Genomic DNA, 24578 nt, shown 5'->3' on the forward strand with positions numbered 1-24578 from the left:
GTGCGCACCGCCCTTTATAGAATACATCCATACGATCCATACCGCCTTGGGAGTCACAGCGGCGCATGCGCTCTAACTGTCGCTCTCACGCATCCGCCAAACCAGTTTAAAGTGTCCATCCGAGGCTCCCGTAGTTTCACGGTGTTCTCACATGGATATAATGTAACCATGGATCTATTATGATTGTAACATGTTGTAATGCGTGTTCTCATCATGGATCTACTTTATTATTTTCTCTTCTCCAAGGAAAGATCTTTTAAACAAGGTTCCATCATGCACCGCGTTGAGTTTCCACTTGCAGAAAGAAGTCTGATGTTTGTCTTGTGAAATATAACCTACATTTTAGAACATTTCCCTCCAACTCTCCATGTTGTCTGTAGGTTTGGTCTAATGATGACCCTGCTTGGGACATAAATGAAAAAGACAAACAGCAATAACGATCAACAGACATTTTATTTGGGTCTGTGAGCAACAGTGCGTGTTGAGTAACCCTTAGGGAGAGAGGCGGGCTACACCCATGTCATTTAAATGTGTGCACAGTAAACAGAGACAATTCACATATTTAACACATAAATAAAACACTATTGCTCAACATATGACAGTGCACATTTAAATAATGAGAGAACAAAAGTGAGGACAGATCACAGGAAGTCTGTCACGGTGTAGCATAAATGTGTAGAACTCATCTGTGCAGTAAAGGCATTTCTGTCACAATATTTCTCAGAAACAGTCAACGTGAAACCCTGAAACTGTGTTAGGTAAAGGCACTTAAGGTTCATGCTTATTGTGCAAGTTTCCTACTTTCCTGGCACACTTCCCTGAACAGTCAAATCATATTATATTCAAATATTCAACTCAAATAGTAAGAAGTGAAACTGGGGAAGTGTTTTCTCAGTCATAAATAATGTTTGTGGTGAAGTTAGAGGAGTTTTAGTACACTATATTATTAGTTTAATACAGTTTACTGTACATGTATATGGATTTATTCAGATACCATCTTTTCTCCTAAATCATCTGAATCCTGTGAATCAGTGGCAGTTCTGACATCTTGGATGACATTTTTGGTTCTCGACATTACAGCGACATCCTCCACTTGTGTCTCCTGGACCCTTTGAGGAAATCACATACATTAGATTAGACGTGCCACATACTGTGTAGTAACAAGTAGAAATGTAAAGCTAAAGTTAATGCAAAATCTTAAATGAGTTTAAAATGTTTGTTACCTTTGGGCCCCAGCGAGGCCCCCGAGTCACCCAGCAGATCTCGGTGTGGCAGACAGTGCAGCGTAACCAATCACAGCCGTCCCTCTTCTGGACTATGATCCCACACTGTGGACAGTGCATTGCCTCACCGGACTGCACCAGCGTCTAAAGCACAGGTCAAACTGGTTAGAGTTTAGGTCAATGTTTGACTAAAATATGACATCTTTCTAGATGGACAGTCAACATTAACACATGATTACTCTGTACACATACATTCACATTCTGTATCAAATGTGTCACTCACCTTTAATAAATGTGTTGTTCTTCTGGCGGCAGAGTCGTTAACTGCACGAGCGGCTAAATCATCCTGGTATTGCTTGCAGTTCATTCCTTCATGAATCGCCTAAAGATTAAAGATACTTGTAGCATAATATATCAACCAGTTTGACCATAGTAAACACACATGTCTGTAAACAAACTGTTCATTTGGTTTAATCTCTTGAATGCATTGAGGAAGAGGCCGTGTACCTTACAGATGAGGCAGTTCTGTTTCCTGCAGACTGGGCAGTGAAAGACATTGACGGTGTCCTCATACACACACCAGCCGGGGCAGTCCGCTGTGGCACAGTGATAACTCCCCTCACAGCGAGACTCGGCCACAGCAAGACCCCTCTGCAGCCAGCGCTGGTACTCCTCTGCAGACACCAACTGAAGAGAGAGAGAGAGAGAATAAGTAGTAAAGAAGTAGCATTAGCTTCATTTCAGACACTTCGTCCATAAAATAAAATACAGCGAAAGACAACAAGACAACAGTACATGATTTTCAGAAGAGGCTCAGACACCAGTGAGTCCACATACTAGAAAAGTACTGCACTGAACGTTGTGTCGGATTATTCAGCGTAAAAATGATTCTGCACATGGGTCTGCGCAGCACTGGGGGCATCACTATCTCATTATCCTATCATGGAGATACAATCACATCTTCACTGTTTTTGACACAGGAATCTCTTTTGACGGTTAGAAATGTCACAATAATGTTTTTGCTTCACCCGAGTGCTCCACTTGTGCCATCAATGTTCGTTGGGAGGGGCATTTAACAATCGTTTATTTTTTGTAACTAACTGCAGGACTATCGTTTCCTTGCCAGTGTACCAGCTCTAAGAGTGTTCTCATCGTTCTTGCTGTACTGTTGGGCATATTTAAAGTTGTCCTCTTCATGTACTCAAATGTCAACTTTAAAGGCCCTTCTGGCCTCAGCATGGATCTCTTCAATACTATACACTATATATACAATGAGTTTCTTTTTCTTAGTACTTGCATTTTCTAAACTTTTTATCTTGCAATTGGTGCACACAGAAAGTAAAGAAGTAAAGAAAAAAGTAGACCATCTCACAGCTCTGATTTCCCTCTCCTGCAGCGAGCAGGTACAAGCGTACGTGTCGTCTCTGTAGGGACAGGACACTTCCGGCTCCTCGCTCAGCATGATGACAGAGCGCAGGCAGGAGCTGGGAAACAGCACACTCAATTAAATACAGCTTACAGTGTAACTTTGGGAGGCAAACAGAAATGCTTTTCACCTGCAAAAGCAGTGTAGGCACTCTCTGAGCAGGACGCCCTCCCCAGGCTGCAGCTCGCTGTAGCAGATCCTACAGTCCACTGGCTCAGGGTTAGGCACCAGGTCCTGACCATCCAACATCACCAGACGGGCAAAGTTCTCCCTGCGCTCCTCCTCCTTGGCCTGGGACCAGTGCATCATTTAAGCCTCAGAAAACTACATTGCATGTTTGCATTCATTTTTTTATTTAAGAGCGACCAGCTCATTTAAAAAGGAAAACATTTAGACAAAACACAAATTACATTAAATTATATTTATTATAATATATACATTAAATGTGCTTATGTATTCAAGTCTATACATTCAGTGCTGTTCGGCAATATAAATATGATAATATTGATGATAATCAGATAACATTGAAAATATGCTGATGAATACATTTTAAGTCTAAAATAAACTAATGGCTGTAACGTGTAGTGTTAGCTCGGTAGTCCTGGTCCAAGTTTAATAGAAGTGAGTTGTTTTGAGCTCCAGAGCTCCTCAGCACCTCTCTTCTCCCTTTCTCCTTCAAAAAACAGAGAGAAAAGAGAAGAGAGTCAGTCTGAGAGAGACTTCCAGACTTCCAGACTTCAAGCTTCCACTCTTTTGTTCGTGGAAAGTGTAGTCCCAATGATTTGCTTAAAGTTGACTGAATCCTAAAATGTAAAGAGCCTGTATGTTTAGTAAAACGTCTGTGTCCTACCTGCTGGTATTGTCTAACGGCCTCCTTCTCCTGCTGAAGCCTCTTCAGCTCCAGATGATCGGGCCGGTAGCTCCCGGGGACCACATAACTCTCTGGGCGGTTTGTGCTGCAAATCTCACAACCGGGACGGGTCGGTTTGTTGATGTAAGTGCAAGAAGGGCATGACCAGCCCTGCTAAAAAATGACATAGGTCATTTTTAAATGATTAAAAAACAAATGTAGGCTACAATGTATATTCTTACCTGGTTTGCAGTGATATTAGGGTTAAGCGCTTCACTCAGTTGAGGCATTTCCAAGTTGATGAGATCTTTAATAACACTTACACGAGCGCTCTCTGATCCATCTGCAATTGTTTAAGAGTCATGGGTAAGAAAATGTGTTTGGCACAAAACAGAACATGCTTTAAATGAGCTTATTGGTGATGCATACATCATTTAACATGCATGTCCCAGCTTAAAATAGAGTACTGGGATAATGAGTTAATATGTAGACAGGTGAAAGTTTGATGCATGTTTAGAATGAATAGCTGCGACATGAAAAACACAGAAGTCTTACTGATGTTGCAGCTTTTACTCAGTCTTGAAGGCAAAGTGTTGTACGTCCGCTGGTTCTGAGATGACGGACCGTTGGCAAAGGAAGACGGAGGACCCAGCAGCAGGACACTCTCCTGGTCCCGCTGGAGGACTTGAGGTGTTAGGTGAGCGTGGCGTGCCGACAGGAGGTAGAGGAAGGCGGTGTCACCATTGTGTCTAACCCCGTACGAGACCAAAGAACGCTGGTCCGCGCACAAGCACTGTCCAATCACCCAGCGCTGAACCTTTGGGTGAAAGCCATACTCGAGAAACATCTGGACAAACACCAAAGAAAAGAAGAAGATTGTAGGCAGGAATGCACGTTTAAAGAGCCGAAATGGACTTATTGAAAGATCTGACACCTGTTGTTTGAGTGCTGCTGCAGTCATATGGGGGAAGACTTTCACCGTTACGCAGCAGGACGAGGCACTATCTTCAACCACCACAGTCAAACTATAAAGTACAGACGGGTCAGAAGAACAAAATAAACTGCAATGGAACTCAACAGTGACCACCACATTCTGTAAGTAAAGTTCCCATTTATTTTTTTCCCACAGACTTTCCGAAAAAACATGTTTGTCCGAGCCTAATCAGCTTCATAGTGAGCACAACACCAGTAATTTAGTTTCAAATTAATCTGTTTCTGACACTTCACATGCCGCCAAGTAATCAAACCATTTGGCAGAATTTTAAGTGTGTCTTTTGGGAAACTACACAGCCTCTGTTGTGCTTTCTTAATACTTTAATTTTTCAAAAAGTGTATGGGAAAAAGGTACACTCAGTCCCAGAACCGCAGCGGGCTTCAAAGAGGGCGGGACTGTTGAGCTCCAATGGGCTTGGACTCACAGACATAACTGCTATCACCATGTGCACAACTACATCTACATTACATTATGCATTTACAGTATTTCTACCCTAAAACGTATGACCCTACTTTATTTCACTGTCCTCCGCGTCTCGGGCAGATGGCTGAATCTTGACAGTGGCATGTTGTCGTGCAAGAGAAGCAGCCAATGTTGAAGCAGCCTGCAGATCGCCTGCTGCAATGGCTCTGGTCAGCTGAATGCATGCGTCCTCTGATGAAGGATGGATCATACACAGAGTGAAAATGAGTGACAAACTAAACTCCAAGTGGCCACCAGAGGGGGCTAACAGAAAATCTATGGATGTGGATCATGGATAAATAATGAATGATTACATGTATGTCATATAGATAAGAATACAATCCGTGACCCCGTCTGTTACACACCTGTTTGCTGCAGGAGAGTGACAGTGTGAGAATCCTTGAGAGCGACCTCACCGTGACCCCGAGGCACAACTGTGAAAAGACAAGTCATACGAGTTTTTAAACTAATATTCTCCTAAAAACATTGTACTGCTACACAAGTGTGACAACAAATATTTTCTGTCCTTTCTAGACAGAGGAATGCTAGATAAAGTCGTTGAGAATGTTATTTTCTTGGTTTACCTGTGTTCAAGCAGTTTAGCAGATCAAACCTTTACAGAACACAGCAAAGCATTAGTAAATAAATGAACATCTATATTTAGTTTTTAACTCTGTACACTGGCTCGGCCATTGCTCTGGAAACACAAGACCTCAGTCTCTCCTCCTGTCTATTTTAGGCAGACCAGCTCTGATCCTTTCGCAGGGACATTCCCAACGATTAACATCAACTACTTAAATTGCACTGAGGGAGTGCAAGATTTTAAAAGTAGTTCCAACGTTATTGTCAATTTTAAGATGAAGTGAAAGTGAAAAGCAAAGCATGCATTATTCAGCATCAAACCTTCATTAGATGCAAGTGATGATGGCATGTTTATAATGACGGTTACATATCTTTATATGAGACTAATGTCATGTCATGTCACTGACCTCTGTGGGCTTCTCTTAAAGACGACAGCAGCACAGTGGCCCACTTCTGAGCTTCCTGCTCACAGCGAAAGTTGAAGCTGATCCGATCATGAGGCGGCGCTCTCAAACTCAGCTCATGACATTTTGGAGACTTTACCTCATAGTTTACAGTTCTCAGGTCAAACACGGCAACGGTCTGAAACATGAAGAGGAATTATGACATTATGTGGACGCCAACAGCATGGTTTCATAGAGACGTTAAATATTAAGCTCAAGGTGACATGATTAAAGGGTGAACTGTGTAATTTTCAGGTAGAGGCCTTGCTGTCACCATGGAAATAAGTACGTTGCCAGGAAAGTTCCACAGTATTGTATTAAATATATTGAGCTCCATGGAGACAAGAGTTAGCAGACCGTTCACTACATATTTAAACGTAATCATCTCTGACTGACTGAGTGCTGTTGTAATTCAACAAGAGTGTCTTCTGAATATAGTGTCATGTTGACCTTTAGGCCATTAATCAAAATTTGTCAACTTATTACTTGATTATTTACATTATTGGGATTTGCAGGCTACAAAACAGCAGTAAATAGAAGGTGTAGTGAGCTATCTGAATATCTGGACGTGAATCATGAGTTTAAACAATACACTTTATTTATTTACAGTTGTTCTTGTGTGACTTCCTGTGCATGTGTTGTCTTGAGAGTGCCTTTGGTTAAGATCCTAGAGGTGCTGAATGGTTTTGAGCGCTTTAGCCAGTTTCATGCCACTGTCCACTTTAGTCGACTAAATGACCAGCAGGACAAGTCTTTAAAGAATGTCTTCAATGCACTGAAGCCACAGAATCATGTGAATATGATTCAAACACTAAATAAATCACAGAATCAGGCGACACATCTGTCAGTGTAGGTTTCAGGGTGACCACCACCTCAAACTGTAGGAAAAGAAGGGACACGTCACTGAATGTGGTGGGACTCTGGACTCGGTTTAAGATCATAGACAATAACCACAGTTAGACTATGAGTTTAAGTTTTTATCAATCATAACTCGACTTCATGTTTTAGTGCAAGACTTGAACCTCAGCCAAGACATTTATGGACACATTTTAGCTCATGTCTGGTGTTAAAATGATATAAATTTTCTCTTCAATATTGGCACCTTTAATCCAAAGAGATTGGAATAGCAAAAGGTGCACAATAATGTCACAAACCTGAATGCAAGTACACTCAAACTGTCTGGATTTCTCTGTGTTTTCCTTTTATAATTCATGTGGCATCAGTGAAAAGTGACAAGTCTGTCCTCCAGTGGGACAGGGGCCTAACTGGCTGTACGGGACACTCAAAGGAGGGACAAGTGGTCCCCCTAACACTGTCCCCGTCCCCCCCATGACACATGTCTCCCCTGTAACCCTCTCGTTCACTAGTCCAAAGCCTCAGTGGTCGCCCTTGGCTCTCACCAGACTCCGGCCCGTCTCCCCGCTGCTCTCTTGGAGCGACAGGCGGAATTCCCCAAACTTCCCCGGGTCCATGCCGAGCTGCAGGCGGAGCGGCTCGTCCCCCGCACCGGGCACACACAGCGGGCGAATACCGGAGTGACACACCGACACCCGCGCCGACATGAGCACCGTCTGGCCGCCGGGAAGAAGACCCTCCTCCGGTGCGCCGTAGTGAGCGGGCACAGCGGCCGTGTCCAGCGAGGGCTCCTGCGTCCAGCCGTCTGAACTTAGGGCCATGTTAGCACAGCCTCATGGAGCAGCAGCGGCGGACGCACTGTCACGACGGCGTGGAGTTGTTTACCTCTCGCTTCCGCGTCTTTCCTCGGCCCAGCTCGTATTCACACAAACCCCGGGCATCGTGGGCTCGTCCGGGCGCAATATCAACAACGATGACAACAGGAAGAGGCGAGGAGCGCGTGAAGTCCTCGGCTGCGTTTTTGGGGGTCGTGAGTCTCCAAACGGCTCCGGTTTAGCTTCACGTCGGTGTCACCCCGGGTTTGCTACAGACGCGGCCGCGGTGAAACTGTTGAGATTTCTCCCAATTATTGGGGATAATCTCCACGCTTTTCCAAACAGTTTTGTGCCAATTACGGCTGATGTTGACGTGCGGTTGGTTTCGTTTCTCCTCGCGCATGCGCAGTGTATAGAGTGACGTAGGTGTTGCTGCTTTATTTAAAATAAGAGGAACGGAAATAAATAAACACGACATAATTCAAACTAATTGCCGTAATTGAATCGTTTTTTTATTTGACTTCAAAGTTTCCACATGTTTTAAAATAGACTTGGTGGATTGGACGTGTGTCTAAACACATTCAACCACCAGAGGGCAGCAAAGTATCCCTCTGTTCGCTTCAATATCTAATGACCATGTCTTTTCTGCGCTATAGTGGAAAGTGTTGCTTTATTTAGAACCTTTTACCCTGTATGAATGCGAGTGGGTTTGTGAGAGTGAATGTGGGCCAACGGATGAAAAACAGCCCGTGGCTACAATCCAGCATATTTACAGCATGTGTGTAATGTAAGATAAGATAAAATAAGATACAGTATTCCTTTATTGTCCACACATAGGGAAATTTCATTGTTGCAACGCAGGTAGATAGCGGAAAAGGACAGATAATATCTCTTAATAGAAGAACTCTTATAAACAAAACTCTTATAAACAAAAACTCCTATAGACAAAACCTCTCATTTCTTAATAAGGAATGGAGGGGAAAAATAAAGATAAGATAAAATAAATGATGAATGTGACATTATTGCTTGTAAGTACGACGTAATTGCACATGAATATGACGGTATTGCACATGGTTAAGTTAGAATTGCAAGTGTTCAGGGCTAGCAGTGTTTGTTATAAAGTCTGACAGCAGCAGGAAGGAAAGACCTGCGAAACCTTTCCTTCACACAGCGAGGGTGGATCAGTCTCACACTGAAGCTGCTCTCCAGAACGGACAGAGTGTCCTGCAGGGGGTGAGACTCATGGTCTAGCATAGATGTATGTCCATTAACATGCACTGTCCAAATAAACAATAACTATAGTACTCGAAAGTAACATGATGATTTGCCCTCATAGAAATGTTTGCGGTGAATTGGCCCACAAGACGGTATATTGACTACTTTATACTGCAAATTAAATTAGTGATAGCACTATAACCTGAATAACATCATATTGTATTGTGATGATAAAAGTAATGTTCATTATAGGTATCATGCTTTGTCAAAGCTCTCTAAAGTGTATCTATCTGAATGTCTGTGGCTCCTCGTTTCGAATAGCCTATGTTTTTATACATGCCCCGCTGACATTTGTAAATGTGTAAAGCATAAAGAGTAGCCGCTTAACCAAAGGGGAACCATCACATACTGTTTGTAGATAGAACATCGGCCTGGGAACGCCTCGAGATCACCCCCGGGGGAAGTCTAGGACTAGGAGTGCCTGCTTTGACTGCTGCCCCCGCGACCCAGCCCTGGATGAGCAAAAGAAGATGGATGGATTAATAAACAAGTCACAGTTTTAGTACCACTGTATTTATACACAACTACAGTGGCCCGTTACACAAATCATACATACATTAATAACCTGCTGGTTTAACCCAAGTTATTGCAAAACTCACATTTTATGTTTAATTTACTTCAAACAAACAACAAAACAAACTGGATATACATAGAACAAAGGATTCAACCATGGTCAATGGAGGTGCCCACCTACACACACTGCACTGTCACGGCACAAATTATGAGGCAATTAACAAAATATATACTGTAGCATGTGAGCTGACTGATTTAAGATGGAACTGCTTATCACTATGAATGAAGATCAATGTGGCAAGCACAGTGGGGAGTGTACAGGAGCCTGTTCAAATATCCGAGTACGAATGGAGCGGCATTAGTCACCAAAAGTATTCAGAATGAAAATGTGCCTTGTCTCTTTGTGTCGTCACTGAAATGCTGCGGTGATTCTACATTCAGAAACGCTGATGACTCAGTTCAGATAAATAAGCTTTCGATGTCACGATATCAAGCTTTGGTCCCTGTCTACTTTTTTCATCAAGACTTTTTGGCTTAGCCTAGACTGTGACCAGTGTGAAATTGTGTTGAAATGAGAAGGGAGAGACATTCAGCAAATGATCAAAGCCTGGAATTAGAAAGCTTTGCGCTCACGATTAGATTTAGGATTTATGTTTTAATAGTATTATGGTCAAAGTTCACGTTACACTTGAGAGAAGACGGAAATATGAGCTGATTAACTTATACAGGAATAATATGCATTTCAGAACATATCACCTGTTATAAATAGTAAAGTGGCCACGTTATAAAAATATAGTAAGAAGGGAACAGCAGTCCCAGCATTTGTTTCATACTCAGATCTCACAGAGCTTAGAGGCTTTTCAAAATAAATCAAATAACCCAATTATTAAAGGTTGCTTGTGATTACACCTCCCAAGGTAGTTGTTTTCTCATTACCGCAGCCAAGCCCCTCTCTCTGACGTTTCTTTAGCTTTACACCATCTGATCCGTGTCCAAAAAACAAAAATAATTACAATCCATGTGCACCAGAGCAACAAAGTGTAGCCCAAGGTCCAATCACCACATTTTGCTTTATGATGTCTCCGCAGACCTTTGCAGTAAATGTATTTTACTCGTCTACCTGTGACAATTCTTGAACTTTAAAGGCATTGCGCCGGAGCCTTTAGGAATTCAACAACTCAGACCCTTTCTGTGACATTTCCTCACCTTATTCTTTCACTTTGGATCATTTCAGGTCACTCTTCTGTTGTCGGTAATTGGTGCCTTTGTTAATGATGCCTTTGTCTGTCGGAAGTAACTCCATCAACCGCTGCTGTCACACCAGAAAGGGCATCTGGTTTAAGGCGAGACACTGCTGATTAACTTAAATGTAGAGATATCAATTTGAAACTTCTGTAGTGTACATACAAATGTATAAGATGAAAATGTAACATAAGTTTTGCACATAATTGGGACAAAAAAAATCTTCTTTCTTAATTTAGTCAACATATTAGACATTTTAAAGAGAGAATTTTGTACATCTTGAATAAAGTTACTTTGACTAAAAATTCCAAAAAAATGTGTGTAAGTGTAAAAGAGGTTCTAACAAAGCTGTTTTATTTATTTATCAGATGATAGGCCAGTTTCAACATGTAATTGTCTTTATTGAATAGTTCTGTTCTGATATAAAAAAGTATATTGACTAAAGGTTTCTTACCCAGGAGTTCTATAAATACTTTGACATGGTCTTGATATTGTGCAGTAAATAGTGCACTAGATCTTCTCCTTTTCTTGGGTTAGGGTGAAATCAGCCTGATTGATGAAAGACTCGTCAGAGACACCCACCTCAGCTCTGGGCCAGTGTCTGCGGGTCCCCCCTGTCACTAATTTAAAGTTGTATTGTGTCAGTGATTCGCTGATGGACGGTTGCGCGGCGTGTCAGGTTTGTGTGAGCTCAGAGGAGGAGGAGGGGACCAGCTCGGGATCTGGGAGTGTGACTGACGTTCTTGATTCATCATCTCGACGGATGTGGCGAGTGCGTGCAGGTATATAAGGCCTTACACCTGCTGCGCTCTGACATCTGCAGGAACGCTGCCTGACCTCACACTGCAACAAGTAAAACGGTAAGACTTGATTTGGATTATTTTAAGGAGCATTCATTCAACTTCTTTGTAAATAATGGATAGACATACACAGATTTAGGAGATTACTTTCTGTTCATAAGCAACGGCAGTAAACCTTCTCTCTGTAAATTTGTATTTTAATTCATAACTTGCCTATTGATTTGGACACAAATGTATTTCATGTAAGTTAATAATTCTCATAAAGCCTTTTTAAAAAAATCCCACATATTCCTTGGAGAGAAAGAAAATATATTATTCAGTTGTACTTAATACTAGTTTATTCAAACAACTTGAGTTGCAAAAAACAAACTATAGTTTGTGCAGTTTCTGCAGTGATGCAGTCGCTGCATTGGACTGTTGAGGTGAAGAAGGAGCTGAATCAAAAGACAAAGCTGTTGATCCAATCTACGTTCCTACCCTCACCTATGGTCATGAGCTTTGGGTAATGACGAAAGGACAAGATCGCGGATACAAACGGTCAAAATGAGTTTCCTCCTCAGAGTGGCTGGGTGCTCCCATGGAGATGGGGTGAGGAGCTCAGTCACACGGGAGGAGCTCGAAGTAGAGCCGTTGCTCTATGTCAAAGATATTGAAATATTAGCCATTTTGTTGATCATGTCCTCATTAAATTTGAACCAAACCTAGGCTACAAAAGAAATATAAGATGGATATTTAAGACAACAAGTTGCAGATGCTGTTCATTTAATGTTTATCATACATTTCCTACTTGTCTTTTCTTTCTTTCTTTTATTTATTTAAGGCATTGCGTTCTTTCGTAATTTACAGGCTTGAGCATGTATAAACCCACTGTACACACGTAACCAAGTAACAAGCAGCACAATCTACACGGATTTAAATGAATCTCCAGCACATTTTGCAATAATAACCATCGCTGGGCATAAACATGTAGCATTACTCACAGATGTGTGGTTTTTCCAGTGCCTTGCGAGAGTGCACACAGCATGCTGCCCCGGAGAGCGGCTGATGTCCGGCAGAGCTTCCTGACGAGCCGCTGTCTGCTCGCGGCTGTGACGCTGCTGCTGCTCTGCACGCGCCTGAGCGCGCACAGCACCACTGTGGAGCACGACGTCCACATAGTGCACAACGTGGACAACAGGAGTGAGAGCCCAATACACGTGTTTGGTGTTTGACTTTAGACTAACCACAACTAAAACTTTATAAAGTGTATATTTCACCACTTTTAAGTGATTCATTTTTATTTTACTTGAACCGTAATTGTTTTTGTGAGACTTTTTCAGTTGTTGCAGTTATGTGCTTTTTTGCCCCAATGTTTATAACTTGTAAAAAGGGATATTGTTTGGCTATCTTAAATTAGACCTGAAAGTGATATTATAACCTATACTTTATAGAATAACATTTTCTTCCAGTAAGCTTTATGCATAATAAAAAGGGTTGTGTGGTTGTTGTCTTTTTTCTTCTTCTTCCATACTACAGTGTATACTTTGCCCCTAGAAACAGCCTTTTTGCCTTGCATCAACAAGTTTTTCTGTTCTAAAAAGTAATATATATATGTTCTTTAGGTCCAGAGATTGATCCTTTCTGGTACGTGGGTCGCGGGGTCAGACCCATTGGTCGGTTTGGGAAGAGGCACAGTGTGGAGGTGGCCCTGAACAGCTGGGACATGCAGCCTGTGCTCCGGACACTGGAGCTGCTCCTGAAGAGTCTCAAGACCAAGGGCCGGCTCCACAAAGTCCCTCTAGACGCAGACGACCAGGACTGGCTACCATGACGAGATCTCACCTTCTTCCATTCATATGATCACGGAGTATTTTGTACTTTGCTTTATTCTTAACATTTTGTTGCTTGAAATTAACCTGTACATAAAATCTATCTATATTGATTAATAAACTACAAAGCTGATCTGCTGTGTCATTTTACTTAAATGCACAACAAACTTAGATAGGCTTGCAAATTTTATTAATTTTCTGTGGCACATAGTATTTTTTGCTTGTTGTTAATTTCCCACATGTCGAACAGGATCCAACAATTGCACATAAAAGTGAATGGCTCTCCATTCTACAGTCAAAGTCATCATAAAACATGGACTCAAGCAGGACCCTTTGAATTCAAAATCCTGTGTGAATCCAGACATATCAAGACATTTATATAATGACATTCTCTTGCTCACAACACTGTAAGATTAGTCAAATATGATTGGCATAGACACACTATATAACATCGTATCCATCTTTTTCACACATATACATATATTAACAAACTTATTATATCTTTTCTCTTATAAAAATACCGGACACTGATGATTGGACCCTTGTGCCTCTCATATGACACTTTGTACACAAATTTGAAACATGCTAACTTTTATACATCAACACCTTTAAAAACAGGAAAGACAAAGCAGTCCAAATAAGAACAACCCTGCTCCCACTAGAGGAATCTTTATGCTTTAAGTGGTCAAACTAACCCAAAAATATGAGAAATCAACACATGTTTCTTAAGCTAGTGTTAGGAAAATAAAGAACATATATAAATTGTACGTACTGTCTTTTATGGCCTTCATCACACTTTGACTCATTGCACTTGATAGAGACTGGACAGAGATGGCTACTCTGAGGAAATACAAAGCCAATAGTAGTTTGCAATAAGTACTTATTTCAATTATATTGCATAAAAACAGCTCTTAAAATACAAAAATAAATTGCTTGTAACAAAATCATGGTAATATGGCATTTGATATAAAGATTTTGGATGCATTTTTACACTATTTCTGAGGACATGAAAATATACTTTTTCAAATAAAAGGCCACAAAGTTGAAATGACAATTAGGTTCAAGAATACTGACCAAGGCATGAATCTAAAACATATGACATTTTTTCCATGTTTCCAATATACCGATAACTGCGATACAAAATCATGTTTTCTCTGTCCACACTGTGCTTTTACGTTTGCAATCATTATCCAGGAATTATAATAACAGGAAGTTCGTGGGGGCTTGTCATTGTAATACAAAATATCTTTAATGGCTCAAACTAATTGAATAAGTGACACTCTAATTGGGTGCAAAGATTTTGTGGAAAAGTAACAAAATGGTTTAAAACACTGCAGGGCTCTTTGGGGGTGTGGGTCACAGAAAAATGTCACATTTTCCATATTTTCATTGAACATTTAACCACAATACTCTTGTAAACAGATAGAAAAGGAAATGCTTTCTTGTTGTCTGTACAATTTTCTATTTTAAGGCAGACACCAAACGTCCAATCATATCTGCGTTGAACCGAGAGGGTGATGGCGGGTTGTATGTCTGTCTTCTGTTTGCCCCGGGCTCTGAGAACAGTGTGAGCGTGATGGTCTGAGGGTCTGAGAGTCTGAGGGTCTGAGAGTCTGAGGACAGAAGTTGAGTCAAGGCACTGGAGGAGCCCTCGTCTGTGGGCTGTGCTTTCACTGTGGACCAAACACTTCCTGCTCCAACTCAGAGTTATCTGAAAGCCAAAACAAACAGATACATCATAATAATACATCATAATGACTGTGGAATGACTATAAAGTTCTGTCATCAAAAAAGACCTCGGCCCCCGGGATATACATTCTCTGACCCAGAAACATTGTATTTCACACGGTAAAGATATGTGGAGTTAGAGTCTTGGGTATTTCATTGGTAAACACAGCATTATTAACTAATTACCTTAATATGCTTAGTTAGAGTATAGTAAGTTGTGCACTAAATATGTATATGAAATGCAGGGTCCTCCTCTCTACCTTAAACCTAATGACCACCGTTATGATTACATGTCTTGGTCACTGATTTGGTGCCATTGTCCAGTTTGAAGTCAGTCTTTGGAGCTGCTTTAAAAAAACACCTTGAATCAGAGGCATTGTGCTGGATGTGGCTCTGGGGAAAAGATATAAAAAGAAAATAAAGACAGCCCTAACAGAATAATACTATTCATGTCCGTGAAAAGATGGGCCTTCGTGTTGATTGATAAAGCCCAACCCTTTCTGTACTCTGCATGTCCATTTAGCAGCTTTACATCTAATGGAGCTTTTTATTCCATTTCCAGCCCATGTATTCACTTTCAGCCTCTATTTACAGTCTTATTTTAGAACAAAGCCGCTAATGTTATTTATCAAAAGGTGACTAAGATGTCCCCCTTTCAGCTCTCGTGTCTGTCTTAGTCCGAGACACAAATACTAGAGGCGTGATGAAATATAATTGATAAGAACTCACATAAAGCAGTATTGTGTCATTTTCAGTTTCATACCTTTAAGTGGAGGGGCAGGAAGTTTTCTTCTCTGATGACGAGATGAATCTAGAGTTTGAGGCTGAAATAAAAATATAATATTAAAACATGTAAACATTAGATTGTAATAAATCATCATGTTTGTCTAAATATGCTCTTTCCTTTTCAAATTTTTTTCCTACAAAGATACACCAGACACTGTAATACCTTAGGTTTTGGCTTGAACTTTGAGAAGCGATTGCACACAGTTACATTCAACCCAGCTGTTTTCAGTGCTGATATTCTGGCTTCAATATTTGAGATCTGAAAATAATAAACTGGTTTAGAAACAAACAATGAAAATAGGACTAAGCGGTAAAAAGCCATAGTATTTTGTTTAGACCTCTCAGTCCTTTTATTGACTCTTACCTGTAGCTCTGACTGCTGCACCTGAGCTGCTGCTGTTGCCACCTGATCCTCCAGAAAAGCCAGCGTTGTGTCTGATGTTCCACGGCTGATGTCACGTGCACACTGCTCCAGATCACCCAGCGCCCCCTCCAGGCTGTACACTGCACCAGCAGCAAGGTACACCTGCAGAACATCATGTGAAGAATTATTGGATGTCATTTAATTCAGAATATGAAATGGGTTTGAGGCCCTGCTTTGCTTATCACATTTTTTTTTAGCTTGGTTCCTGGGATCCAGATCCTTGGCAAGTTTATTTGTAGAGCACAATTTGTACACAAAGCAGTACAAAGTGCTTCACATAACAGGGAAAAAAGTATTAAAATCATAAAACAGATAAAGTCATAATCAAAGGAAGGAGTGCAAAGAAAATCCTTTCAGTCAAATGCACAGCTAAACAAAATAGTTGTCTCAGGCCAAACAATCAGGTGTTTATTTCAGTGATGCATGTGAAACAAATGAGCTCATTGGTCATTTAGAACAAAATCAAACTTCTCTCCACTCCAGTAATGGTGTTTGTGCTTCATTCATCGATTTTGCACAAATCTGCAATGTTACAATCCCCTTTGATCATTTTCTCTCCTCACAAGAACCCATATTTGTTTCGATAAGACGGACCATGAGTGTCCTTGATTGGTTAATCCACCTGTCAATCACATCTGAACTCAGGAGATTAAAACAATGACCTGACTCCCATCATTAATCCGGCGCCTGCAAGTTTTTGATAATAATTGTTACTATTTTTTAATTATCTTATATATTGAACATGTATTTGCACTTACCAATAAAAAAAATGTAATTAATTAAATAGGCCATAATTTGCATAAATGTGCTTATAAAGAATGACAGACACCATTAATGACAGTCTGGCCCTCCACATATTGCCTAGTTAATAATTGCCCACCTCTGATCAAAGCAATAAGAACAAACTCCTTACGTTCTCCTCCATCTTGGTGAGCCTCTGGTCGAGCCGGCGTGTCCCTGAGCTGCTGGAGATGGGGGGCACAGTCTCGGTGGGGGTGTAGCTCTCGCCTCCTGCCTCTCCGATCAGCTCCTCTGTTGCGTTCAAAACCTTCAGGACCTCTGTGGTGATGCTGCACAGGGAGGCTGCAGAGTATTTCTGCAAATCAGAACACACAGCTCTCAATAGTCGGACCTCTGACAAGACAAGTGTGGCCTGATGTGAAAAATAACAATAGTTCATGTTGCAACAAATTCAACATGTATCACAATGATCAAAAACACTCCTTTTACAATAGGATATAATGATCATTTATTTAATAATATCATAGTTCAGATAAAGACCACGACTATTCTAAAACCATTTAAGAAAGCTCACATATGTTTTCATACCAGTTCCAGAACAGATTAGAATCTGGATATCAGGTTTTTTGTTTTTTTAATACAATAAATACATGGTGAGTAGGACTAGTAATACTAAGATGGAAATAAATACTACTTGCACAAGTTTTTGTGAAAGTACCATTATCCAGATTGATCAAAAATAAATAGAAAATAGATTTAAAACTGACTAGACACAGGGCTGTACATAAGGCTTGGAGAAATAGTCTAGGCTTTGATTAAAGGCTTCGAAGGAACATTGATTGCTCTCGGATGAAATGCAGACAAAGCGACATCAATTGGGAGGCGCGTTCGGTCTATGCGAAATGCACTAATAGGACAAACATAAGAGGGTACAAAACAGAACTCCTCAGCTTCATAAAGTGATAACCTCAATGGCAACAAGGCTTCATACGAGACGGAAAGACCTGCTCTGACACGAGATGGGTCGATGGAGAAATGGATGTTTTTAGAGACAACCACTCAAAAGAGCCATCAGCATGCATATCAATCACATTTGTTTGTTTATGACGACTAATGTAGGAGATAGTAAAGAAGGTTCACTGTTTTATTGTATGTTATTATTATATGTCCCATACATTTAATTATAACAAGGGCACAGACAGACATCTTATCGTATCTTATATCTTAAAGAGTGCTCTGGAACATGTGTCAGTGAGAGGCACGAAACAACATGACTGGGAAGTGAGCTTATGTATGACTGTCCACACACCTCGGGGTGATTTTCACACGTGCACGCCACAAAGAGGATGGAGGTGAGCGAGGAAGGTTTCACTTCTAGTATTTCCCAATCAGTGCAACAAAAATGTGTACATCCAATATATATATTTTTTGCTTAGAGGAGCACGGTACAAAATGTTACACTTATGGGCAGCGCATGTCTAAAAATACTGTCTATTGATTTTATGTTTCTTTATTGTACTTTTATTATGCAGAGCGGTGCACAGTAGACAGTGACAGAGTTTGGAAACTTTTAAAATAATATATTTGGGGGAACATTATGAAAATCGGCCTTACACATAATACCTTACAAGCTCCATTAGGTCTGAGATATTTAAAGAGTATAAGCTTTAACACTTTGTCCACTCCCCATGAGACACATTAGTGTAAAGTCAGGGAAAAGGGCAACGTGTCATCCTTTTGTGAATAGTGGTTGTATTGAAACCAGTTGCTATGGAAACCTGCAAAGCTACAAAGTCATAAATAAAGTCAATTTTTTTCCTAGTTTTATTCAAGTATCTGTTTCTTTATTTGTGTCACAATTGAAGGACAGATGCTGTTGTGTTACTCATGCGGTTTGAAATCATAACCTACAGAAAAAGATGACGAGTACATCACATACAAGCAGTAATCTCACAAGCGAAGAAGGGCTGGGATTCATGCGCTGTTAACTACACATGGCATTTCTCTCAATTTGATACGAGAATGATCAAAACATATATTTGTTATCTAACCCTAGCCTGAGTTTAATAATGTGGTATATAATTTTGTGGCATGTCTGACGTTACAAGAGGAGGTTGTTATTTCTTATATAGGCTAATACTTTTGAGCTACTGTGCCAAGTCAGTTTGTCTAAATTTAAAAGTGCTTGTGCCAGGTTGTACTACCCATTGAACAAAAATGCAGTTAAGATGAATATATTATACATTTTATCCAACAATATCTCTTTTTTTTTTTTTTTTTAGGTTTATAATTGTACTTCCTGTTTGTAACCGATGACATCACACAGGAATATACCCAGCAAACACTGGGCAAGAACAAAAATGTCACAATTGTTTTCATTTCACAAATGAAAATATATGAGAGCAACTTTGTTCATGATATTGTTTAGAGTCAAATCATGTTTAGAGTCAAAAAGTATGTCTCTTTTGTGTTAATTCTGAATAAACGAGTAATTTTCTGTAATTTTCTACAGATTGTTCGACTTTTCTCCACAAATAGCTCCTCGATGGGTGTAATACTATAATTTATATTTACAACCAGTATAAATACACCAAACACTTTAAGTTTAAGTGTGGGGATCGGTATTGGGTTTATTGTTAAACCAAAGCTCCACATTTCCCACAATACATCCTGGTAGTTTGTCCTCACCTGATGCAAGAAAGAGTTGAGCAACCGAAGCCTCTGTTGTGTTTCCAAGTCATACTGTCCTTCCTGACCGACACATAACAGTCACACACAGTCACACACAGTCACACACACACACACAGTCACACACACACACACACACACACACACACACACACACACACACACACACACACACACACACACACACACACACACACACACACACACACACACACACACACACACACACACACACACAGCAGCCAAACAAGAAGAAAATAGGACAGAAGAGAAACACGCATAAGCGACGCAGAGTACAGTCAAAGCTTTATGTGAATAGACCAGCAGTGGTGGGTAGTTACATATACTTAAGGAATATTTATCATCTACTGGAGTAATATAGTTTAAAGTGTAAATTATTCTTTTTGGTTATTCTTTCCACTGTCAGTTTTAAAAAAAAATGTTTGTTTTGTTTTTGCATGCGCATATTTTAGCATTGTAGACTTAATTTTTACTACAAACATCATCCATTGCTTTATGTTGCCCTTTATCGCCGAAGCGTGTCGCATATCGCTGTGAATTCTGTTCACTGAAAATGGCAAAAAACAGATTCAGATTTTTTAAAATACCAGATTTTGTATATTATTTATCATTCGTTGTTACAACATTAAATTCCAATTACAAATCAGATGTTACATGCAGACACTCTTGTTTCTTTAGATACATTTTGACTCTTAATTACTCCAAGTAATTTGGACCACTATTTTGCACTTCAACTTAAATAAACTTAAAACTTAAAAGTAGTCTCATTACTTGAGTAAAATTGTTGCCTACACTACCCACCTCTGCTGACCAATAATGGAGTAATTATTTAAGCCAGAAAAGACAAGAAGCAACAGAAGCAGCAGATAACACTGAATAAACAGGGAAACTATTGGTTTGACTTACTTGACTGCCTGGCAGCGCCCTCTCCTGGGAAGATGGAGTAACAGCAGCTGAACTGGCACTGGAAGATCCACTCTTTCTGGCCCCTGCGGCTCTGTGTCCTGCCTCTGTATCCACGTCACATTTGTGTTGCTTTTTACTTTGCCTACTCACTTGCTTCTTCTCGTTAATTGTACAATCCTGAACATCCTCAACACTCTTATCGCTCTCCAAACGCGCGTCCATCTTTGCTTCCTCTCCAAATGAACCGCTTTCGAATGATTTCTCACTTGCTTCTTGTCCATTGATTAAATCCCATATTTCACTTGCCATGTTTGTACTGCTAACATTGTCCAGTTGCTCCTCGGAGTCCTTTTGCCTCTGCCTTTCTTTTCCTGTTATTTTCTCAGACGACCATTTAGAACTCTCCTCCTCAGACGTGTTGCTGTCTTTACTGTTTGCACGTTTGACCAGCTGGCTGAGTCTGGATCGTAATTCTTCCTCAATGGGGTCCACGGCGGCCATCTCGGGCGAGAGTGGGGGTCCTGATGTGAGGAAGGTGGGAGGGGGGCTGTGGATGGCCGAGTTGGGGGCCACAGTGTCGGGGTCTTCGAGCTCTGGCGTCATGGGGTCCGATCGGAACACGTCCGGTGCGGTGAAGGACACGGGAGACAATTCAGGCGCAGGGTGTTCCTCACTTAAGCCACGCTTCAGGAGGGCGTCGAGGAGAAATCCACTATTTTCCTGTAACACAGCAGGAAAAAACATGTCAACTGAGAGAGTTGGAACTGCAAATGTTTTGTTTTTTGTGTAAAAGAGGCCGATAATATAAGTTTATGCTTCTTTCTGCTCCTTTTCATTCACATAATTTAATGTAAAATAAATCCTTATTTCTAAATTCATCCTAAATGAATGATATAAAAAAATAAAAATGAAACAATTTATGGATGTTCTATATTTCGAGTGTAAGATGTTCAAATTGCGATGCAGTTTCGCACATAAATTGAATGGCACAATGTCCTAAAAATGTGTAAAAAGTGTTTTAGAGGATGAACCTTTTCTGTCAAACTATCGCACCAGAATGTCCACAAGTGTCCTCATCTTGGTCAATCAAATGAGTTAATTAAAAGATAAATAAATACTCAATTAGCAAAATAATTGTACTCCAACTTTCTGTTCATAGGCAAAATTTTAAGGACTTATTTAAATGATATAATGTTTTGATTTGTTAATTGCAATGTGTCAAGGAGCAACTTTCTTATCACTTTGAAATAGTGAATAAATATAAGGCCATGATGAAACGGTCCAAACTATGCTGTGTCCATGCGGTCCAAACTACGCTGTGTCCATGCGGTCCAAACTACGCTGTGTCCATACGGTCCAAACTACGCTGTGTCCATGCGGTCCAAACTACACTGTGTCCATGCGGTCCAAACTACGCTGTGTCCATGCGGTCCAAACTACGCTGTGTCCATGCGGTCCAAACTACGCTGTGTCCATGCGGTCCAAACTACGCTGTGTCCATAAGGTCCAATCTACGCTGTGTCCATGCGGTCCAAACTACGCTGTGTCCATAAGGTCCAATCTACGCTGTGTCCATGCGGTCCAAACTACGCTGTGTCCATGCGGTCCAAACTACTCCAAACTACGCGGTGTCCATGCGGTCCAATCTACGTTGTGTCCATGCGGTCCAAACTACGCTGTGTCCCTGAAGGTCCAAACTATGCTGTGTCCATGCGGTCCAAACTACGCTGTGTCCATGCGGTCCAAACTACGCTGTGTCCCTGAAGGTCCAAACTATGCTGTGTCCATGCGGTCCAAACTACGCTGTGTCCATGAGGTCCAAACTATGCTGTGTCCCTGAAGGTCCAAACTACGCTGTGTCCATGCGGTCCAAACTATACTGTGTCCATGCGGTCCAAACTACGCTGTGTCCATGCGGTCCAATCTACGCTGTGTCCATGCGGTCCAAACTACGCTGTGTCCCTGAAGGTCCAAACTATGCTGTGTCCATGAGGTCCAAACTATGCTGTGTCCCTGAAGGTCCAAACTACGCTGTGTCCATGCGGTCCAAACTACGCTGTGTCCATGCGGTCCAAACTACGCTGTGTCCATGCGGTCCAAACTACGCTGTGTCCATGCGGTCCAAACTACTCCAAACTACGCGGTGTCCATGCGGTCCAATCTACGCTGTGTCCATGCGGTCCAAACTACGCTGTGTCCCTGAAGGTCCAAACTATGCTGTGTCCATGCGGTCCAAACTATGCTGTGTCCATGAGGTCCAAACTATGCTGTGTCCCTGAAGGTCCAAACTACGCTGTGTCCATGCGGTCCAAACTACGCTGTGTCCATGCGGTCCAAACTACGCTGTGTCCATGCGGTCCAATCTACACTGTGTCCATGCGGTCCAATCTACGCTGTGTCCATGCGGTCCAAACTACGCTGTGTCCATGCGGTCCAAACTACGCTGTGTCCATGCGGTCCAATCTACGCTGTGTCCATGCGGTCCAAACTACGCTGTGTCTGTGCGGTCCAAACTACGCTGTGTCCGTGCGGTCCAAACTACGCTGTGTCCCTGAAGGTCCAAACTATGCTGTGTCCATGCGGTCTAAACTACGCTGTGTCCATGCGGTCCAAACTACGCTGTGTCCCTGAAGGTTCAATCTACGCTGTGTCCATGCGGTCCAAACTACGCTGTGTCCATGCGGTCCAAACTACGCTGTGTCCATGAGGTCCAAACTATGCTGTGTCCCTGACGGTCCAAACTACGCTGTGTCCATGCGGTCCAATCTACGCTGTGTCCATGCGGTCCAAACTACGCTGTGTCCATGCGGTCCAAACTACGCTGTGTCCATGCGGTCCAAACTACGCTGTGTCCATGCGGTCCAAACTACGCTGTGTCCATGCGGTCCAATCTACGCTGTGTCCATGCGGTCCAAACTACGCTGTGTCCAAGCGGTCCAAACTACTCCAAACTACGCGGTGTCCATGCGGTCCAATCTACGCTGTGTCCATGCGGTCCAAACTACGCGGTGTCCCTGAAGGTCCAAACTATGCTGTGTCCATGCGGTCCAAACTACGCTGTGTCCATGAGGTCCAAACTATGCTGTGTCCCTGAAGGTCCAAACTACGCTGTGTCCATGCGGTCCAAACTACGCTGTGTCCATGCGGTCCAAACTACGCTGTGTCCATGCGGTCCAAACTACGCTGTGTCCATGCGGTCCAAACTACGCTGTGTCCATGCGGTCCAATCTACGCTGTGTCCATGCGGTCCAAACTACGCTGTGTCCAAGCGGTCCAAACTACTCCAAACTACGCGGTGTCCATGCGGTCCAATCTACGCTGTGTCCATGCGGTCCAAACTACGCTGTGTCCCTGAAGGTCCAAACTATGCTGTGTCCATGCGGTCCAAACTATGCTGTGTCCATGAGGTCCAAACTATGCTGTGTCCCTGAAGGTCCAAACTACGCTGTGTCCATGCGGTCCAAACTACGCTGTGTCCATGCGGTCCAAACTACGCTGTGTCCATGCGGTCCAATCTACACTGTGTCCATGCGGTCCAATCTACGCTGTGTCCATGCGGTCCAAACTACGCTGTGTCCATGCGGTCCAAACTACGCTGTGTCCATGCGGTCCAATCTACGCTGTGTCCATGCGGTCCAAACTACGCTGTGTCTGTGCGGTCCAAACTACGCTGTGTCCGTGCGGTCCAAACTACGCTGTGTCCCTGAAGGTCCAAACTATGCTGTGTCCATGCGGTCTAAACTACGCTGTGTCCATGCGGTCCAAACTACGCTGTGTCCCTGAAGGTCCAATCTACGCTGTGTCCATGCGGTCCAAACTACGCTGTGTCCATGCGGTCCAAACTACGCTGTGTCCATGCGGTCCAATCTACGCTGTGTCCATGCGGTCCAAACTACGCTGTGTCCATGCGGTCTAAACTACGCTGTGTCCATGCGGTCCAAACTACGCTGTGTCCCTGAAGGTCCAAACTACGCGGTGTCCATGCGGTCCAATCTA

At 42.0% G+C, this 24578-nt stretch overlaps 4 protein-coding genes across 7 annotated transcripts in view; 2 read left to right on the top strand and 2 right to left on the bottom strand.

The window, feature by feature from the left end:
* pdia4 (protein disulfide isomerase family A, member 4) overlaps positions 1 to 24578 on the top strand; it is a 290521-nt gene that overhangs the window by 44076 nt on the left and 221867 nt on the right. The window lies entirely within an intron of this gene.
* shrprbck1r (sharpin and rbck1 related) lies at positions 435 to 8035 on the bottom strand. 2 transcript variants are annotated; one of them, XM_072450684.1, is made up of 14 exons: positions 7381 to 8035; positions 5945 to 6119; positions 5321 to 5389; positions 5006 to 5147; positions 4434 to 4524; positions 4055 to 4346; positions 3742 to 3842; positions 3500 to 3670; positions 2780 to 2940; positions 2596 to 2707; positions 1731 to 1910; positions 1507 to 1605; positions 1224 to 1367; positions 435 to 1109 (listed from the first exon to the last, which is right to left on the bottom strand). In XM_072450684.1, exons 1-14 carry the CDS (start codon positions 7654 to 7656, stop codon positions 1029 to 1031), a joined length of 2094 nt encoding a protein of 697 aa, XP_072306785.1. In that variant the 5' UTR covers positions 7657 to 8035; the 3' UTR covers positions 435 to 1028. The 2 variants fall into 2 exon arrangements, with proteins under 2 accessions (XP_072306785.1, XP_072306784.1); XM_072450683.1 differs by having other exon boundaries at positions 3500 to 3673; positions 7381 to 8033.
* Positions 12459 to 13421, top strand: prlh2 (prolactin releasing hormone 2). The gene is made up of 2 exons (XM_072450685.1): positions 12459 to 12659; positions 13082 to 13421. The coding sequence occupies exons 1-2, from the start codon at positions 12503 to 12505 to the stop codon at positions 13288 to 13290; spliced, it is 366 nt and encodes a 121-aa protein (XP_072306786.1). The 5' UTR covers positions 12459 to 12502; the 3' UTR covers positions 13291 to 13421.
* The window catches only part of myripb (myosin VIIA and Rab interacting protein b), a 113774-nt gene continuing 102657 nt past the window's right edge, over positions 13462 to 24578 (bottom strand). For 2 of the 3 annotated variants that reach the window (XM_072450679.1, XM_072450681.1), the window contains exons 12-18: positions 20583 to 21302; positions 19656 to 19718; positions 17140 to 17322; positions 16167 to 16328; positions 15966 to 16061; positions 15780 to 15840; positions 13462 to 14999 (exon numbers count right to left, since the gene is read on the bottom strand). In XM_072450679.1, coding sequence (XP_072306780.1) covers positions 14959 to 14999; positions 15780 to 15840; positions 15966 to 16061; positions 16167 to 16328; positions 17140 to 17322; positions 19656 to 19718; positions 20583 to 21302 — 1326 coding nt within the window. In that variant the 3' untranslated portion in view covers positions 13462 to 14958. The remainder of the gene's footprint in view (positions 15000 to 15779; positions 15841 to 15965; positions 16062 to 16166; positions 16329 to 17139; positions 17323 to 19655; positions 19719 to 20582; positions 21303 to 24578) is intronic. The other variant, XM_072450680.1, reaches the window with a different exon arrangement.

This window comes from Eucyclogobius newberryi, unplaced genomic scaffold (assembly GCF_026437365.1).
Source record: "Eucyclogobius newberryi isolate DKJ021-1_F unplaced genomic scaffold, fEucNew1.0.hap1 SCAF_18, whole genome shotgun sequence".
In the NCBI taxonomy this organism is placed as follows: domain Eukaryota; kingdom Metazoa; phylum Chordata; class Actinopteri; order Gobiiformes; family Gobiidae; genus Eucyclogobius; species Eucyclogobius newberryi.

Excerpts from the sequence above, each read along its gene's own strand:
- shrprbck1r (XM_072450683.1), bottom strand. The coding sequence starts at position 7,656 with ATGGCCCTAAGTTCAGACGGCTGGACGCAGGAGCCCTCGCTGGACACG. Across the intron at positions 3,674-3,741 it reads CTAATATCACTGCAAACCAG|CAGGGCTGGTCATGCCCTTC; the intron begins GTAAGAATATAC and ends GTCATTTTTTAG. Across the intron at positions 2,708-2,779 it reads TGCCTACACTGCTTTTGCAG|CTCCTGCCTGCGCTCTGTCA; the intron begins GTGAAAAGCATT and ends GCTGTTTCCCAG.
- prlh2 (XM_072450685.1), top strand. The coding sequence starts at position 12,503 with ATGCTGCCCCGGAGAGCGGCTGATGTCCGGCAGAGCTTCCTGACGAGC. Across the intron at positions 12,660-13,081 it reads GCACAACGTGGACAACAGGA|GTCCAGAGATTGATCCTTTC; the intron begins GTGAGAGCCCAA and ends TATGTTCTTTAG.